Raw genomic sequence first — 21,224 nt, forward strand, 5'->3', positions numbered from 1 at the left:
GACAATTATGTAATAGGTTTAATATAAATCACACTTTAATAAGGTTTTACAAATGTATGTAAGAATAAATGTACAGACAGACAGACAGATAGAGATACTTTAAAGATACCAAATAATACCATAACAGATCATGCAAGAAAAAACTGAAATTTAGCTACTACAGTATATCATGTTCAAATACATACCCTGTAAATATAGTCCAGCAGAGGAGCTTTTTGTGAGCTTAGATCCTCAAGTACTGGCATGGTAATGGGCTCTAGTAGTGTATTCAAAGGAATTGCCATGCACCAATCCAACAAACAGAGCAGCAGTGATACCATTAGCTAAATAACAAAAAGGAAAAAAGACATAAAAACATTTTCCATTAGCAGAACACAGTGGTCTTCCAATAGAATATGTCATGCAAAACATATTCGTTTAGAAACTGGAGAGCATTTACAAGACACCCTTTCCAGAATTCCATTACAAAAACACTGTATGCTTATAACATTCTGTAAGCATGAGAAGCAACAGCTTGTGCATGAGCAGGCTTACCTTTTTGTCTGCCTCTACAATCGAATGTTCTGCACTTGGCAAAAGAAATGCAATTGTGGCAACAAAAATCTATAACAGGGATACAAGAATTTTAAGAACAAGAAATAGGAAGCAGTAGGTAGAAAAATGAATAAAAAAAGACAACTCTACATATTACAAAAAGAATAAAATACAGGTAAGCTTACTTCAGTAATTTTCTTAGGAAGTGATAATTCATATTTTTGAAGATTGTGCCAGTGACAGACAAGAAGACGAAAAATATCACATGCGAGGTGGGCCACCACTTTATTTGACAGCTATAAAAAATATAATGGATATATATTTAAAAATGTTAAAATAAAAGCTATTGAACAAAAATGTAAAACAAAGTCTGTTTTTAATATATTTACATTATTTTAACATTGTAACACTACAAGACCAATATCTCTTAGTGCTTGATCTACCGACTCACAATATATACTTATAACTCTAATCCTGTATTTGTGTGTTTTTAAGGCAAAGGCAATAATAATAATAATATTAATTTTACTTATATAGTGCCTTTCCTATGTTCAAGGCACATCAGAGTCTCAGAAACAACAACAGGGTATATCTAACATTGGATACAAATATCTTCTGTGTAGAACACTAAAACAAATAAATACAGGATATACAGTACAAAGCATTAAATAGAATAAAAGACAATAAACCAGAGTAAAATGCTAAATTCAATACTAAAAGAAAAGCCTAAACAAATAACATAATTTGTGATATAACACACAGACACACATTATTCTGAGCATCTGGACAGAGAGGTAAACTGAAGAAGGGCAGAATGTTAGGGTAAGTTAAACGTCTTCCTGAACAGATCTGTTTAAAGTTGTTGTTTAAAAGAATGAATTGAGTCAGCTGATCTATTTAATTTCAAGAGGTCATTCCAATATTACCCATAGAGTGCAGGTAAGTGTGGGGCACAACAAGGCTGCCAGAATCAAAGGATATTAGTAGGTGAGCAGGAGCATAGTGATGGAGAAGGTCACTGATGTAGTCTGGTGCAAGGCCATTTAAAGTATTCTAGGTTATTAATAGAATTTTACATTTGATCCTGTAAGACACAGAACCAGTGAAAGTGAAGCAGAATGGGTGTTATGCGCTCGCTGTTGCTGGTTCATGCAAGGACTCTTGCAGCAGAGTTTTGAATCAGCTGGAGCTGTGATAGAAGATCTGAAGTGGCGCCTGCCAGTAGGAGTTTCAAAAAAAGATGCAGGATGTGAAAAAAGCATGGGCAAGTTTCTCAGCATTAGAAAAGGAGAGGAATGAGTGAACACTTGATATGTAAATCTTAGGAAGTTATTCATGATGAAAAAAATTCCACGCATATGTCTGAAGCAGGTGTCCAGGCAAGAAAAGAGTTATAAATGGAGTCAGTGATGAGAGAACCTGTGGCCACTAAGAACAATACATTTATTCAAACAGTTATTATTTTGACACTACAAGGAATTCTTTACTTATGTTTTGGAAGTTTTGAACAAAATGTGTTTATCTTTGTTAGGGTGAAGTCACTACAGTGGAATTCTGAATAGATTTACATCGCAATAACCACAATACTAAGGTGTTTGCCATTGGTAGCACCCAGATTGTTTGTAGCCGCGATTGTCAACTGTCTTGTCATTGCATCACTCTATTGAAAATGACGGCCAGTAGTATTGTGTTATTTGAGTTCCAAATAATATTTCTTCATAGAAAAACTACACAGAACATTAGGGAAATTTAGGGTAAAAAAGAAAGAAAAAACTATTCAGTTTTTTGGATGTTCTGCTCATTTATTTGACTTCTGTTTTGTGTTTTGGACTTAAATGATCAGTTTTGGTTTGCTCTTAGGGGTTTTCTGACTTAGCCTGTTTTAAGACTATGTACAGTGTGAACGCTGAAGTCGAAAAACAATGGGAAAAACAACAATTTAAAATAAAAAGCTATTTCTTTATTCCTAGTTAAAAAGACTGAGAGACTGCCCAGTAAACCCTAGCCCCCACCCCTGCTCAGTCAACTTATTTGGGTTTAGACAGACTGCTCTCAAAAGAAAAAAAATTATCTCTTTTATCACCTAGCTTGTTCATTAGCCAAAGAGGGAAGAAAAAAACATAGCAGTTCATTTTGATGGCATACATAGATTGCTGTAAGCTACGGTTACATCATGATTTATTACATACAGCAGGCACTTGCACTCCTAAGGAATATGCCCTTCTAAGTAAACACACACAAGACCAATTTAAGCAGTTTCTTATAGTTCATTACATTAGTTATCAAGAGATTACATTCTTATAGCTTTAATATCTTCATTAGATTATATTTGATTGGTTAGATTAATAATCCTTATTTATTAATTCATAAGTGACATGTTTTCTTATATTTTTAAACAAGAGTAAAGAAACAATCACATTAATTTATAATATCACAAGGTGTTCTGCTAGTATCAAGAGGTCAGCATTTTCACATAAAAGAATGTAAGTTAATCATATAATTATGTGCACAAGCTTAATTCTTTTTCTACCTAAATGAAGAACAAATTCATATTGAAATAATAAATCATATAGCTCTTTGCAGCATGATTAATACAAAATATAGTCATTGGTATTTGTGAGTTAAATACTTCTAATCATCTGCGGTGGGCTGGCACCCTGCCTGGGGTCTGCTTCCTGCTTTGCACCCTGTGTTGGCTGGGATTGGCTCCAGCAGACCCCCGTGACCCTGTAGTTAGGATATAGCAGGTTGGATATTGGATGGATGGATGGATGGATACTTATAATCATTACAGTTAATAATGTTTTTTCTTCTTTCTCAACAGTCATATGAAAAAGTTTCGGAACCCCTCTCAGCCTGCATAATAATTTACTCTACTTTCAACAAAAAAAGATAACAGTGGTATGTCTTTCATTTCCTAGGAACATCCGAGTACTGGGGTGTTTTCCGAACAAAGATTTTTGGCGAAGCAGTATTTAGTTGTATGAAATTAAATTAAATGTAAAAAAGTGGCAGTGTAAAAATTTGGGTCCCCTTGTAATTTTGCTGATTTGAATGCATGTAACTGCTCAATACTGATTACTTGCAACATCAAATTGGTTGGATTAGCTCGTTAAGCCTTGAACTTCGTAGACAGGTGTGTCCAATCATGAGAAAAGGTATTTAAGGTGGTCAATTGCAAGTTGTGCTTCCCTTTGACTCTCCTCTGAAGAGTGACAGCATGGGATCCTCAAAGCAACTCTCAAAAGATCTGAAAACAAAGATTGTTCAGTATCATGGTTTAGGGGAAGACTACAAAAAACTATCTCAGTCAGTTTCAACTGTAAGGAATGTAATCAGGAAATGGAAGGTCACAGGTACAGTTGCTGTTAAACCCAGGTCTGGCAGGCCAAGAAAAATACAGGAGCGGCATATGCACAGGATTGTGAGAATGGTTACGGACAACCCACAGATCACCTCCAAAGACCTGCAAGAACATCTTGCTGCAGATGGTGCATCTGTACATCGTTCTACAATTCAGCGTAATTTGCACAAAGAACATCTGTATGGCAGGGTGATGAGAAAGAAGCCCTTTCTGCACTCACGCCACAAACAGAGTCACTTGTTGTATGCAAATGCTCATTTAGACAAGCCAGATTAATTTTGGAACAAAGTGCTTTGGACTGATGAGACAAAAATTGAGTTATTTGGTCTTAACAAAAAGCACTTTTCATGGCAGAAGAAGAACACCTGCTACCTACTGTCAAAATTTGGTGGAGGTTCCATCATGCTGTGGGGCTGTGTGGCTAGTTCAGGGACTGCGGCCCTTGTTAAAGTTGAGGGTTGGATGAATTCAACCCAGTATCAACAAATTCTTCAGGATAACGTTCAAGCATCAGTCACAAAGTTGAAGTTATGCAGGGGTTGGATATTCCAACAAGACAATGACCCAAAACGCGGTTCAAAATCTACAAAGGCATTCATGCAGAGGGAGAATTACAATGTTCTGGAATGGCCGTCATAGTCCCCTGACTTGAAAATCATCGAAAATCTATGGGATGATTTGAAGCAGGCTATACATGCTTGGCAGCCATCACATTTAACTGAACTGGAGAGATTTTGTATGGAAGAATGGTCAAAAATACCTCCATCCAGAATCCAGATACAGACAGTCCCCGGGTTACGTACGAGATAGGGATTGTAGGTTTGTACTTAAGTTGAATTTATATGTAAGTCAGAACAGGTACATTATTTTAATAAATGCTATTGTTGACCGACTGTAACCAAGTGCTCTGCCAATGAATGCTGGAGTTTCACCTCTCTCTGACCATTTTATTATTTCTACTTTATTTTCAATGGTGATGGTTTTTCTCTTCTTTACTGTATCACCAGCACTTGCATCAGATTTGTGTTTCAGAGACATTCTTGAAGGGTGAAGACAAAAGGATAAGATGAGCCCTTCTGCACAGCACTGTACACGTTATCACAGCAGGAAGACCCCCCGTCAACACGTCTGATGTACTGACAAGAGACAACTTCCTGCTATGTGCGTAACAGTACAAGCAGGCTTGCTATTGAAAATGAATGGGGGCGGTGAGGGTCGGTTCATCAACAGCCCACCTCACAGTCACTTCCACTACAGTATGCTCTCTGCAGTGTCTGCCCACCGAGAATGAACACGGTGTGGCCAAAGGCGGGTAGTGAATCGCCCAACCCCAATTCAACAGGCAGCCATCCCAGGCAAAATACAATGCTACCCCTGCCACCCAGTTCAGCCACAACCGGGTCACTGCTTGCAGCATTACCAGCCGTGTGTGCTGGGTGGGCAGTAAAACGCCCCCCTCCGCTCCATTCAGCCTGTGTCCAGTCAGGAGCAGTAGCTGCGGTGGTGTAGTGGGCGGGCAGTGAACCATCGTCCTGCACACAAGCGATAGCTGTGGCTCCGGTGACTATGGACCACGGGTCACCGCTTGCCTCCGGGAGCCACCCGAGGGACACTACACTGCGCAAGCAGCGAAATCGCCCCCCTCCAGCCACCGCTTGCAGCATCCCCAGGCCGAAGATGACGGAGCGGCAGTTACTGAGGCGCATGTGTCGCAGCTGCGTCCTCATTTGTAAGACGTAGGTCGGATATCCATAACCTGGGGACTTCCTGTACTCATCAAAGGCTATAGAGGCGTCTAGAGGCTGTTATATTTGCAAAAGGAGGCTGAACAAAGTATTGATGTAATATCTCTGTTGGGGTGCCCAAATTTATGCACCTGTCTAATTTTGTTATGATGCATATTATATATTTTCTGTTAATCCAATAAACTTGATGTCACTGCTGACATACTACTGCTTCCATAAGACATGTCATATATCAAAAGGAAGTTGCTACTTTGAAAGCTCAGCCAATGATAAACAAAAATCCAAAGAATTAAGAGGAGTTCCCAAACTTTTTCATATGACTGTATTTACAAAGTAGGGCCCCTTTCACTATCACCATTTCCTATTCATCCTCTTTGACTACCAAAAAGATAGAATTCAGTTTTGAACACCCTTCCTTGACTGACACAAAGTACATCACAATACAATGTTCACAGCTCCATGGAGCTCTTCACTTTTGGGTTTAGATGAATGAAGGCAACATCTCAAGTTTTCTTATTCAGTTTTAAATTTGCAGCATTCTAAACATGCATTATTAAACACAGGCAGACAACTCAGTCAAGCCCCCAAGGTAGTCTGTTCTTTGCTGCACATGCTCAATATTAGCTGCGATCTTTATACACTGGAGCCTCTTCATAATATTAGAGTAAACTCCAAACCTGTCTTTGGCCCCACAGCCATCACCCCAGGAGACAACACCTGCTAAAAACCACCTCCTATTGTTCTTGTTTAGAGTCAACATTGGGCCTACTGAAATTGAAACCCTTTTCACTTTGAAGATTTTATTGTATATGCACCTCTATCAACAAACTGTTGTAATTACAGGAAAGATCCCTATACTTAAGAATTCACTGAGAAAATGGCACCAGAATAATAAACTTAAGCAGAATTTGTATTCTCTATTTTTACTGTTGACTTCTTCCCCTTCATTAAAATATAAAGTTATTATCTTTGTGACCATGTAATCCCAGCCAAAGGGGATGCAAAAACCAGTGTGTTTCCAAGCCTGTATAAATGGGGAGGGTTACATCAGGAAGGGTATCCGGTGTAAAATTTTGCCAAATCAATATGCGGACAACAATGCAAATTTCCATACTGGATCAGTCGAGCCCCAGGTTAACAATGCCCTTTTCAGTACTGTTAGTCAACAGGGTGCTGGTGGAAATTGGGGTACTGTTGGCCAAAGAAGGAGAAGAAGAGGTGGGAGATGTGTCCGGAGGCAGGAGGAGAGGAGGAAGGTAAAGAGAGTGGAACTGAGGGTAGAAACTTTGAATGTTGGCAGTATGACTGGTAAGGAGACAGAGTTAGCAAATATGATGGAGAGAAGGAAGGTTGATATATTGTGCATGCAACAGACTAAATGGAAGGGAGTAAGGCCAGGTGGATCAGAGGTGGATTCAAATTGTGGATGGGATGAGAAATGGGGTAGGGATTATTCTGAAGGAACAGTATGTCAAGAGTGATTTGGATGAGAAAACAGTGTCAGACAGAGTAATGATTATGAAACTGGATATTGGAGGTGTGATGATGAATGTTGGTAGTGCATATGCCCTGCAAGTTGGGTGTGCGATGGATAAGAAAGAAGATTTTTGGAATGAGTTAGATGAAGTGATGAATAATGTACCCAAGGGATAGAAAGTGGTGACTGGAGAAGATTTCAATGGACATGTTGGTGACGGGAATAGAGGAGACAAGGAGGTGATGGGTAGGTATGGTGTCAAGGAGAAGAAGGTCAGAGGATAGTGGATTTTGCCAAAAGGATGGACATGGCTGTGGTGAATATGTATTTTAAGAAGAGGGAGGAACATAAGGTAACATACAAGAGTGGAGGAAGATGCACACAGATAGATTACATCCTATGCAGAAGAGTCAATCTGAGGGAGATTGAAGACTGCAAAGTGGTGGCAGGGGAAAGTGTAGTTAAGCAGCATAGGATGGTGGTCTGTAGGATGACGTTGGAGATCAAGAAGAGGAACAGAGTGAGGGCAGAGCCAAGGATCAAATGGTGGAAGTTGAAAAAGGAAGACTGCAAGGTTAAGTTTAGGGAGGAGGTGAGACAGGCACTGGGTGGTAGTGAAAAGTTACCAGACAGTTGGGCAACTACAGCAGATGTAGTAAGGGTGACAGCAAGAAGGATGTTTGGTGTGACATCTGGACAGAGGTGCTGTTTGTAACAGAGCAAGATGCAGAGGACAGAAAGATATGGAAAAAGATGATCCGCTGTGGCAACCCTTAACGGGAGCAGCCGAAAGAAGAAGAAACTTTGTGAACATGTAGTCAAAAGACTTAAATAATTTTTCTATATTTGAACAATTCTATGAAAAATGTAACTTGATGTACTGGGACCCACTTTTTATCAAAGCCACACTCATACAAGAGCAACTGTACCAGACGTCTAGGAAAAGGCACTTAAAACATGCCACCTGTTCATTTGGCAGATACAGCTAAGTTGGTTGAAAATTAGAGCCCATGGAGGATCTGTCAAGCTCAAATAGCCATCTCAGCTTCAAATTCAGTTAGCATTTATATTCAAAAGAACCCCCCCCCACCCAAAAAAAAGTGCTATTATATTTGTTCAGCAAAGACAGTAGAAATGCAGTCATCATTAATGACCTACACTTCCAACTTATGAAAATACATGGCTATAAGTATTTGCTCATCAGCATTGCTACTAGCAAAGACAAAAAGTCTGATTGTGATGTCTCAAATTAATTATTTTTATTATTATTGGTATAATTATGTTACACAGTAATTTCTAGCTATCAGATCAGAGTAAACTGATAAAATAAAAAAAGATACCAAAATTTCTTAGTGTGTGGTTCAAAGTGCAGTAGCTATCTACAGCTATTTATTCACAACACTCCGCAAAAAAAAAAAAAAATAAAGTGATATCATCACAGTGACAGCTTAAGCAGACTTGCAGCTGGCCATCAATGCTATCAACAGAACCAACATTAGAAGTACACATTTAATCAGGTAATTTAAAGCGGATACTTAAATGGTGGCAGTGTGGTGTCGCAGAGACACAATTCTTGCCATATAGCAGCATGAACTAAGGTTTAATTGCTAGCCTGGTTAGGTTCTAAATGAAGTTTACATGTTCTCTCCAAGTGTGAGTAGTCTGAATGTGCGTAACTGCAGATATTGTTTTACAGTAGGATATTCAAAGTATGACATTAAACTTTCTCAATTGACAAAATACAGTAGGTTTATTCCTAAATGTTTTTTTGTGATCAATTGTTTGGGGGGGGGGTAAACAATCAAATACAGAAAAACAGTGTGCACAAACAAACTATATAATGAACTACTCTCCCTCAGTGCCCACAAAACCAAACCTCTTCATCCCTCAAATCCTCCAGCAATTCAAACTAATACATCTGTTGCACATAGCTAGGGAAGCCTGAACTCACAACTGAAAGAAGCAGTGAAGGTAACTGGTCCACAATGTCTTAAGAGATATTTTTTGATCAGCAGTGAGAACCACCTGAAGCTCCATTTTAAATAATTTTGACTCATCACCTCCACCTGCTAATGTTAACCCTGGATGCCTCATTAATCCTGCCTGCTGACAATTCCAGTAGGTTGTAGCAGTAGTGGTGTTTGTCCACCTCTTGAACCCTCCGGTACCACTCTGAACACCAGGTAAAAATCCAAGACTTCTTTATTAAATAACAATAACGTGCACAAAACACTCTACACACCACACTACTCATATAAATCACACTGCTCTCAATACTCTTTCCTCCTCGCCCAGACACTTCGCCCGCCTACCTCCCAGCTCAGCTCAGTGTCTGGGCTTTCCCATGAGTCCTTTATACACCCTGACCCGGAGGTGCCTCTGTTCCATTACCCACAAGTCCGTACTCCTTCCGGGTCAGGGTAAACAGTTCTTTTCTTCACCCCGGGAGCACGTCGTTCCTTCCTGTCACGTGACCGTGACGTACTCCCGGGTTATAGGGCACATAAGAGCCCACGAGCCCCCCTACAGCGACTCCCGGTGGCCCCCAAGGTATCCAGCAGGGCTGTGTATAAACACTACATAGTCCATGAGGCCCTGCTGGAACTCGGGGCACGATCATGCTGTCGGGAGAGCTCCTCCTGGCGGCCTGGGGGTGAGGGCCAGAATGGGAAACCGGCAATCCACCACAAGGTTTAAATTAAAAAAATAAGCTTTTATAGCTGAAATGAAAAAAAACTAACGTTTCCAATTAATATTATATTCTTAGAGGAGACCAAAGGATTTAATTCATTTTAAAACATGAGGTACAGTGTACATATTGAGGTGCATTGCCCAAAAATAGTAAAATGTCATATTCATTAAGTGCAATATTATGAGGTGCCCCACAGTCAGTAACTGGAATTGAATCACTGGTATGTAAAGCTATGCAAAGGGCTCTAACATAAAATGAAACTGTAAAGGAGATAATTGGCAATAATGTCTGGCACCTTTAAAAATAGAAAAAGGACAGGATTTATTTGTATTAGTTGATTGCTGTAGGTGAGGATCACAATGCTTTAACCCTATTTATAAAGCTTGCACCAAGACCCATGTGGTTCAACACTTATCATAAGAAATTCCTGTTCAAACAACTAAAAGATCTGGAAGATTTCACCAGGTGGCAGTGCGAGATATCATCATTGTGAGAAAACATTCGGCTTTGCTGTGTTGTGCATTGCCTGAAACATCCAATAAATTCCAAGGACACCTTGCCACAATATCTCTGAAAAGGATGTTTAATGATTCCATCCATCAATCCGGGGATGTGCCCATTCCAGCAAGCATCAGGCACAAGACAGAAACAAAATCCCTGGACAGGGCATCAGCTCATCGCAAGCTGAACACAAGCGCACACACACACACACACACACACACACACACACACACACACACACACACACACTAGTGTCATTTTAGCATCACGAAATGCCCAACCCTTCATATCTTTGGAAGGAAACCAGAGCACATTGTGGAAACCCACCAGGAAAATATACAAACTCCAGACAGGGAACACCAGTGAACTGACTCCCTGTGAGGCAGCAGCAGCACTACTGCTCTGCCACCATGGCACCCCCATATGTGTAATTATTATCAGTATTCATTATTTAAACCAAGTTAATGATTTATCTGTAAAAAGTAATATACATAGCATACATGCATTTCATCATGAAAGTGATATCAAGTATAAATCTAAGGAGTCTAAATGAGCAGAGAGCTGGAATAACATACATTTAATGTGTCCTGTGTGGTGGCTGCTGCTGTGAATGCAGGAGGAAGCATCAGAAGTATGTAGCAATTAACAACTGGGTCAGTTTTAAGATGACATTTACAAAGATACACTTTAATGATAAAGTAGACTACAAGGTTAAAGTGGACATTTTGAGATTAAAGCTGAAATATCCACTTTAATCACAAAATATACCTTTTCACCATGTTAATTTTTTTTTTTCTGTGGCTAAAATATGCTACCATACATTCTGATACTGTTCGGCACAGAAGATGGTATGTGGGACTTTTAAAATGTATCGTGTCATCACGTGGGAGAATAGGCAACGCTTAAATGTAAAAGCATCACAAATGTGTGTATATATATATATATATATATATATATATATATAGAGAGAGAGAGAGAGAGAGAGAGAGAGAGAGTCAGTTTAGTTATTTTTGCAAGTTTTAAAACCTACCTTTAGTGTTACACCCATTATGTTTATTGCATCTTTAACACAAGGATGATTAGTGCACTGCAGTAGTTCTTCACAGATCCAGATCCCCAAGCTGCAAATTGCAATGCACCTTAAGAAGAAGATAAGGTGAACAATACAAGTTTATAAATATTTGGATACAAACCATTTTCTTTAGCATTTAATGCATATACAGTAGGTGGATAATGAAAAATGACCAGTATAACAAGATTTAAAGACAGATATAAAATTGACTAATATTCAAAGGTAAAAGTAGAAAGCATGGTGCATTACAGTTAGGACAATAATTAAAAACGTATGTTACCTGGTTCAAATATTTTTTCATACAATTAAAATTCATAAACATCTTTTATACACGTAATTGTTGTTTATATTATGAAACATAAACTTAACTCTGTTTCTCAAGACATGCGGTATAGTGGGTCCACAGCTCAGATCGAAAAGGACAATTTTTAAATAGATAATTGCCGCACTCGCAGCTTAAAGAGGGGGCATGGTAGTGTGGCTGGAGCGGTTCCTGGACGCTGAGTGAGGCAGGCGGTTCCTTCTTTATGTGCACAGTGAGGAATCGTCCGCATTTGTAACTGAAGCCGGAAGCTGCTAATTGACACACCTGAGCCACGTCCCCGTAATATATAGGTAGAAGCGCGAGGTGGAAAGGGAAAAAAGAACGGTAAGGGAAAGGAAGAGGCGGAGAGCAAGAGAGCAGCATTGGGGAAAGAGTGGACAAGCCATCCCACTGTGAAAGAGAGAGGTCAGCATTGTCAGGGGTGCCAGATGGAGCGAAAGATCAGCCCTCGTAGGACAGGAAGGATTGTGCACACTGATTTTATGGAAGAGTGGGGTATGATCAGGGAAAAGTCTGCCATAGGGATGATGACTGCGAGAAGGAAGACGAGAGGACAACCAACCCTGAGCGGTCAGGCAGATGACGGAGGCAGCCATGACAGGGGTCGGTAGAATGAGGACTGCAGTGGCTGAAGTATCTCCTGCTGAGTACAACTTTGAAAGAGCTGGAGAGACTGGGAAGGAGCAGAGCTTGGCTGGTGTGACCCCAATGTCATTGGAAGGATTTTAATCTCATTTTAGCCTTGTTTTAATCATCTGGGATATTTACCTGTTTTAATGGAGTATTTATTTAATGACTGCAACACTGCACTATTTCTTTGGACACTGTTTTGGTTTTGTTTTAAATAAAAGCACTTTGCACATTTTGCACCATCCCCTTGCTTTGTGATGCCTTCACTGATCAGCTCATCCGGTTACATCCGGTGTCGGGTTCGAGAGCTCCACAGAAGCCAGTCGGGACCATGAAGCAGAACCCGCATCATCACAAAACAAAGCAGTTGGTCTCGTCCGTTTATAGGAGATGGACGTCTGAAGCAGAGCTCCGCTAGCAGCGGCTTTATTTTCCCACATATTTCATATTATTTAGAGGTATCCTGTATTTAACCCGACCAAGGAACTTCCACTACAATATACAAGCATGAGTAACAAGAAGAAAAGTCAGAAAGAACCGGAAAAGAAACTTAAAGCTGCATCAAAGTCTGGGCAGACATCCGGCCCGTGTGCAAGGTATGGCCTCTCGGAGACTGACATGGAACAGGCAGACGAATGCACAGATTTCCTGGGACCCCGCTCCATTGTATTGTCTCCAATCGAGAGTGAAAATGGGAGCGAAGGTGCGAGTGATACAGGTCGCGATGGATAGCCGATTTCTGAGGATCATTCGAGACTAGAAAAGGCTCTGCAGGATGTGCTCTCATCTACTCATCGCGAGCCCACAGCACCTGTTGTAACAGGAGCTGCATTTCCACTCGCGGAGCATGAAAGCCGAAGCGAACTGTCCGAACTGAAAGAGATGATCGCTACACTGGCCACTGCCATGGTTACGGCCATAAATGAGCTTAAGAAAGATAACAAGAATGATCTTAAGAAGGCGACCATTGAGCTTAAGAACGAGCTTAAGAAAGATAACAAAGATAAGGAAACGCGTCTATTTAAACGTTTTGACGTGAACTTTAAAGGCATGTTGCAGAAATTAGTGGCACACATCGAAGAAACTAAATCCAAACTGAAAATGCTTGCCGACCAGATTAATGACATTACAGATCAGGTGGAAGACGTTAAGCAGGTATTCACGGCTCGAGTTGAAACAGCGGAACAACTGGCGTCTAACGCCGATGAAAAAGCCACAGCTGCGAATTCCAAATGCAAAAAACTTGGAGACAGACTTGCAGTCCTGGAGGATGAGTGCAGAAGAAACAATATAAGAATTGAGGGTATACCTGAGAAACGAGAAAGCTCAAGCCCAGTGAAATTTGCAGTAGAATTACTGTCTAAAATAATTGAAGATGACTTTAAACTCGACATTGGGATAGCAGCGGCTTATCGCACAAACAGACCAAGCACCTTTAAACCTAGGTCTTTTATTGTCCGCTTCGAGCGACTACAATGTAAGCTTGATGTGATGGCACTTCTCAGACACAAGCAAGAGATTATATTTGTAAATAATCTTATTCGTATTTTCCCCGACTTCTCACCATCAACAACTGCAAAACGTGCAGCCTACATTGACATTAAAAAGTTGCTACGGAAAGCCGATATCAAATACAGCCTCTTGTATCCCGCCAAACTGAAAGTGAAAGTTCAAGATCAATATTATATTTTCTTAAGCAAAGAAGAAGCTGTTTCCGACACTCTTTTGAAAGTTAATAAGGAGCCGTATTCTATCAAGGCATGGGAAGGACCTATGATCTGCTCTCTGGATCCATGTTTAAAGAGACTGGTATTATAATTATACATCCTTTTCTTTATCTGGACTTTATATGTTTATGTTTTAATTAGAGTTATAGACGTGAGTGTGAAAATGTGGAAGTAATTAAAGTAGGATTTGTTTTTTTTTTTCTTTTTTTTTATTCTACTATACCTTAAAGTAGACTGTTTAACATCATTCCCTTGGTTTATTGCTTTTTCTACTATTTATACTATTACCATTATACTATTACAGTAGGAATTACCAGGTTTATCCTAGACTAGTTTTTAAAACCATTCCCAGGGTTGATTCTTTTTTTTTTTTTTTTTTTTTTATCTTAATATCTTAATAACTTAAAAGCGCTGAAGATTATTTCAAGCTTAAAGACTGTTAATGATAATATTTTCGGCAGATAGTATTAAGAATTTAGCTGCAAAAGATATCTCTGTTTTAATTCTCTAACGCCGCTGCAGGGTGGGGTTTGTTTTGTTATGGACGTGCTCTGTCTCTTCGTATGTCAGAGGACTGGGACATCGCGAAGTGGGATCTAGCCTCATGTGGGGAGGCCAAATGGGGGGGGTGGGGGGATAAAGGGGGGAGAGAAGTAGAGCAGGTTATATCTAATCTATTCTTGTAATCCTTATAATTATAAATATCAATACAACAATAGGCTAAAATGCAATAACTCATGGGCAATCTTGAAACTAAGATTAAAACTGCCATATTACCAATTAAAACTATAAAATGACATTAAAAACTCAGAATCAATGTCTCCATGATGGGACAGTTAACTTTGTGAGCTGGAATGTGAAAGGCCTGAATCACGAATTAAAGAGAAAGAAAGTATGCTCTCACCTAACAGGCTTAAACGCTAAAATAGTATTTTTACAGGAGACCAACTTACTAACCAAGGATCAGTTCAGACTACAAAAAGACTGGACTGGCCAAATGTTCCATTCTAGCTTTATAAAGAAAACTAGAGGGGTGGGAATTCTCATACACAGAACAGTTCCATTTGTAGCATCAGATGTAGTATCGGACCCTGAAGGGAGATATGTGATGGTCATGGGCAACTTATATAACAGTAAAATGATTTTGATAAATGTTTATGCACCCAATGTTGATGATAAGGAATTCATGCAAAATCTATTTGCATCCATTCCCAATGTGAACACTCATAAAATTATAATGGCTGGGGACTTTAATTGTGTTCTAAATCCACTCTTAGATAGGACTCCTGTGACTGGGGGGACGACATCTAATACTGTAAAGACAATTACACAGTTTTTAAATGATCACAACTTATCAGACCCCTGGAGGTTTCTTAACCCAAACTCAAGAACATATTCGTTCTACTCACCAGTGCATTATAGCTACTCAAGAATTGATTATTTTTTTATAGATAATAATTTCCTGCCTACAATTAAATCATGCAAATATGACACAATTGTTATCTCTGACCATGCCCCTCTAGTCTTGGAGATAAAATCATTAAGCCCCTCACACTCACCTCGTAGATGGCATCTTAACCCTCTTTTATTGGCAGACGAGAACTGCACAGAATTTATATCCAAACAAATCAGCTTTTTCCTAGAGACAAACACGTCCACAGAGGTTTCTGCAGGAACACTCTGGGAAACTCTAAAGGCCTTCTTAAGAGGACAGATTATTTCATATCTTTCCCACAGAAATAAATTAGAAACCAAGGAAGTGTCAGAGCTAAGAAGTGAAATTACTATAATAGATGAAGAACAAGCCAGGCGTTCAAATGAAGTTCTCCACAGGAAAAGGCAGGCCCTGCATACAGAACTTAACATCTTAACAACTAAAGAAACTGAACAACTTATTTATAAGTCTAGACATCATTACTATGAACACGGAGAAAAAGTTAATAAGCTTTTAGCTCAACAAATTCACAAACAAGAAGTTCGCAATGCAATACCAGTAATCACCAACAAGAATGGAGAAGAAATTGTTGACCATAAAAATATAATGCACACATTTAGAGATTATTATAAGTCTTTATATTCTACTGAGCCCAAAGAAGACAACACACAATCCAATGCATTTCTGGATACATCACAGATACCACAAATAGATGCTTTAAGTGCTGAGGAACTGAATAAACCTCTAACGCTAACAGAATTACTGGACGCTATAAAGTCACTACAAAGCGGGAAATCAGCAGGCCCTGATGGTTACCCCGTAGAATTTTATAAGAAATTCTCCACTCAGCTAGCTCCCCTCTTATTGGCAACATTTACAGAAGCTACAGACAACCAAATACTACCTCAAACATTTCGTCAAGCATTAATCACCGTCTTTCCTAAACAAAATAAGGACTTGTTACAATGTGCATCATACAGACCAATTTCACTCCTGAATAATGATACTCTCAAAAATCCTAACTAGAAGGATGGAGAAAGTGCTGCCCTCGGTAATATCACAGGATCAAACTGGATTTATTAAAGACCGACACCTATCTTCCAATCTCCGACGCTTGTTTAATGTTATATATTCACCAGCAAAATCAAACACCCCAGAGATATAACTATCATTAGACGCAGAAAAAACATTTGATATGATTGAATGGAACTACGTTTTCACTGCATTGGAGAAATTTGGGTTTGGCCCGAATATTTGTGCATGGATCAAACTACTGTATACCAATCCAGAAGCTTCAGTTTGTATTAATAACATTTGCTCAGACTACTTTAAACTAGAACGTGGTACCAGATAAGGATGTCCCTTGTCGCCACTGTTGTTTGCAATCGCTATTGAACCACTGGCGGTTCACTGCCAAAATTCTTATCAGATAAAGGGGATTGTCAGAGAAGGACTGGAACAGAAAATTTCTCTATATGCAGATGATATGGTCTTGTATATATCAGACACAGAAAACACTGTCCCTGCTGTTTTAACAGCACTAACAGAATTTCAAAAGATATCTGGTCTTAGAATTAATCTGAATAAAAGTACACTCTTTCCAGTGAATTCACAAGCATATAATATTAGATTAGACACCCTACCTTTTACCATAGCAGATCATTTTTAAATACCTAGGGGTAAATATCACAAGTAAACATAAAGCTCTTTATCAACAAAATTTTGCCGTCTGTATGGAAAAAATTAAGCAGGACTTGCATAGATGGTCAACCCTTCATCTCACTCTAGCCGGAAGAATTAACATTATTAAGATGAATATCCTTCCTAAACTTCTCTTTTTATTTCAAAACATTCCAATATATATCAATAAATCATTTTTTAAACAGTTAGATTCAACAATAACCTCATTCATTTGGAACTCAAAACACCCACGTATCTGAAGAGCAACCCTACAAAGACCTCAGGCAGAAGGTGGCATGGCTTTACCTAATTTTCAGTTTTATTACTGGGCAGCAAACATACAAGCCATAAAAACCTGGACACAAATAAATTAACATACACAGGCTTGGTCCGCAATAGAAGTAAAATCCTGTAGTACTTCTTTATACTCCTTGCTCTGCTCTCCAATAAATGCAAGTTATCGCAAATATACTAATAACCCAATTGTGCTTTACTCACTCAGAATATGGAACCAAATTAGAAAGCATTTTAAGATGGAAAATCTTTTATCAGTGGCACCTCTGCAAGAGAACCACCTCTTTCAACCTTCGCAAGTATATCCAGTTTTTAATACCTGGAAAAGTTTTGGGATTAAAATGCTCAGAGATCTTTATATAGACAACATATTTACATCTTTTGAACAATTACGTTCAAAATTCAACCTCCCAGCTACACATTTCTTTCACTATCTTCAAATTAGAAATTTTGTTAAACAGAAATTGCCCGATTTCCCCCACCTCACACCCTCCACAATGCTGGAAAAAATACTGCTCAATTTCGAGGAATTAAACACTATTTCCGCATTATATAAAATCTTATTAGAGTCCCTACCTTTCAAAGATCCAAGAGGACATTGGGAAGAAGATCTCTTAATCAATATATCAGAAAAGGAGTGAAAGGTAGCAAAGCAGAGAATTCACTCGAGTTCTATATGCGCAAAGCATAGAATTATTCAACTAAAAATTATATATCGAGCTCATCTGTCTCACTTAAAACTGTCCAAAATGTTTTCAGGGCAGGATCCAACCTGCGAACACTGCAACCAAGCTCCTGCCTCACTGGGTCACATGTTTTGGGCCTGCACCAAACTAACATCATTTTGGACAAAATTTTTTAAGTGCCTTTCAGACAGCCTTGGGGTCACAATCCCTCCTAACCCATTAACAGCTGTGTTCGGTGTTCTTCCAGATGGACTTGAATTGGAGAAGGACAAGCAAACGGTTATTGCATTCACTACACTTTTGGCACGCAGACTTATTTTGTTAAACTGGAAGAATCCTAACTCTCCTCTGATAAGTCAGTGGGAAACCGATGTTTCATATTATTTGAAATTGGAAAAAATCTAATTCTCAGTTAGAGGATCTGTACAAAATTTTTTCAAAACCTGGCAGGACTTAATCAATATTATTTTAGAATAAGAGAAATAACTATTACCGCATTTAATTACCTTCTCCATCTCTTATTTACATATATATTTACTTCTCCCTTTCTTTTGTTTAATGTTGCCTTATTAAAAAGCCTTAAGCAATTTTCCTTTAGCTAAGCTCTCCTTCTCAGGGGTGGGGTTTGATTTGTCTTCAATTTTGTTGGGTTATAAATTGATCTATTTGTATGGAATGATTACAATGAAAATTAATAAAATAAAAATACAAAAAAAAAAAAAACAAAACAAAACAAAGCACTAATTAATCCCATAAATGTTAACAGAATATAGCATTTTACAACAGCATGCCCTTGGTAATATACACCAAAGAAATAAACTTTAAAAGCTCCAAAGCATATACCTGATCACTAGAAGCTCCACAGCCGAGAACAATTGGCAATGTGTTTTTAAATCTTTAATTATTTAATCAATGTGCATGTCACACTCATGTCTTTCTCTGACTTTTCCTAAATTGCTGCACTTCAAATGCCAATGTTGTTGAAACTCTACAATTATATTCAGAAAATGTGGTTGACAATATTTTTCATTTTATTTTTCAGCAATTAACTTTTAGTTTTTCACATATTTTACTAGTTTTCTATTACTCACCAAAAATGTTCATGCAGACAGAGTTTGGCAAGTATAAAAACACTGTCTCCTTTACAGTTGTGAAATTGTGTGTCATTCATGTCGTATCTCCAAACTTAATACATACAATTTAACTGTCTGTGACAACAATTCAGTTTCCCCTGAAAATATTACAGTTCATGGCTTCAAGTACAATCAAAAATTACAAGAATCAAATAACAAATGGTGCCATGTGTTACTTTAATCTGCAACAAGTTTAAGCAAACAGCTATTTCATTTTAAAAATGCTTTCATCACCATAAACATATAATTTTTATATTAGGGCTGCTGATTTATCATCAATAACAGGTTATTAATGCATAAAATTTTCTGTGAGTAATTTGTTTAATAGAGGAGAGGTTAGGAGCATGTACTAATATAGCATGCTGTCGCATCCACCACAAGATGAATCACCCAGAATGGCACCTGAGTGAAGCAATGCAATGGATGACACCTCAGCACCACACTGAAACAGTGTGAGGTGTTATTTTTTACCGTGGCTAGAGTGCCCATCCTGCCACCAACCCCCAAGATTTCCCTGTAAATTGGAGACTGGATGCAAATTAAAATCACACCCAGGAAAAAGCCATTGCAGGTTAAGGGCCCTGCTCAAGGGCCCAACGGAGTAGAGTCACTTGTGGCATTTGCAGGATTCAAACCAGCAACCTTCAGGTTGCCAGTGCAGATCCCTAGGCTCAGTCCTAATTTTTTAATGCAACCCCTAAATGTTTAATTTGGTTAAGTTGACCACACATCACACATTGTTAATGAGGCAGTGCCAAATGAATGCAGGTCATGCTCACATCCACAATATCTTCTGTCTACGTGAACTGCATCTGCTACTTTCACCTTCGACTGATCCTATCCTATATAGAATTCTTGCAATGTCTTTATAATCTTGTACACATACAAGCAGATAAAGGAACACGTCTCCTATTTCCCTGTAATGCATTCCTTTATACAAGTGAGCTACAAATGAGCTAACCTCTTGCTCACAAGACAGCAGCAGTGTATGCCAGGTCGCCCACAAACTTCTTCATCAAAAAAGGTGCAAAAGCGCACTTTTCAAAACTTTGCCAGCCCTTTCCTTCTTGCTATTTTCAATCTAGCGCCAACATAAGAGCAAATCTAAAGGAAGTTTACGATATACTGTATCTCTCTGAGGGCCCTTAGAGAAAAGGCAGGCCTCAATGGCCCTTCGACGAGAGACATCCTCAACACTGTCCACCTTCCTCTAGGAACACTCCAATCCCCTGGAGCTGACATTATATTACACCCCTAAATGTACCCTTGCAAGCATGCAGGTATGTGCAATTTTAAAGACCTTAACTTTAAAAGTGGAAAACTAACAGGGCTCTTTTAAATAATATTCAGCTAGACACCAAAAGAGAAACCTTTACTTTCACGCAGAAAGCTGGTTAAGGCAATTATAAAACTAAACAGCCACTCATACAAGATTATTGCCTTTTATTGCAAATACATTGCCTGCTGAAGCTGTAATATCGGGATGAGTTAGATTGTCTGATGAGAGTGAACAGCAGATTAAGCATGTGCTTAATCAAGTGAAAAGAACTGAACAAAAGTTATAGGTATGACTTTAATCTGGCATATGATGAGAGGCCCAGTTTAGGGTCGTAGGGAGGGGTTGATCATCACATCATTTTAAGGACAGCATCATTGACAGAACCAATCAAAGTGCTAGACAAACATGCACTGTTATATTTACTTACAGTAAGTAAGTAAAGTTAAGTATTTTACTTATGTAAATACTTACATTGTGCTGTTAACTGATTAGTTTCACTGTTCATTCAATTCTTTCTGCTACAGAAAACTGTTAAAGGAACTAACTGGAATGATTTAAAATGCCTAGGCAAGTATTTATTATAATTGTTTTGTATTAGAAAGTAATCCGTTTTATTTGGGCTTTTTAGAAAATTATGAATATGTATCAAG

At 38.7% G+C, this 21,224-nt stretch overlaps 1 protein-coding gene across 4 annotated transcripts in view; it reads right to left on the reverse strand.

Annotated features, from left to right (window-relative positions):
• Positions 1-21,224, reverse strand: part of ralgapa2 (Ral GTPase activating protein catalytic subunit alpha 2) — a 789,870-nt gene that overhangs the window by 310,712 nt on the left and 457,934 nt on the right. For all 4 annotated transcript variants that reach the window (XM_051925541.1, XM_051925545.1, XM_051925542.1 and 1 more), the window contains 4 exons: positions 11,344-11,452; positions 720-830; positions 535-603; positions 186-323 (listed from right to left, as the gene is read on the reverse strand). In XM_051925541.1, the coding sequence (XP_051781501.1) occupies positions 186-323; positions 535-603; positions 720-830; positions 11,344-11,452 (427 nt within the window). The remainder of the gene's footprint in view (positions 1-185; positions 324-534; positions 604-719; positions 831-11,343; positions 11,453-21,224) is intronic.

Source organism: Erpetoichthys calabaricus, chromosome 3 (assembly GCF_900747795.2).
Source record: "Erpetoichthys calabaricus chromosome 3, fErpCal1.3, whole genome shotgun sequence".
Classification (NCBI taxonomy): Eukaryota; Metazoa; Chordata; class Cladistia; order Polypteriformes; family Polypteridae; genus Erpetoichthys; species Erpetoichthys calabaricus.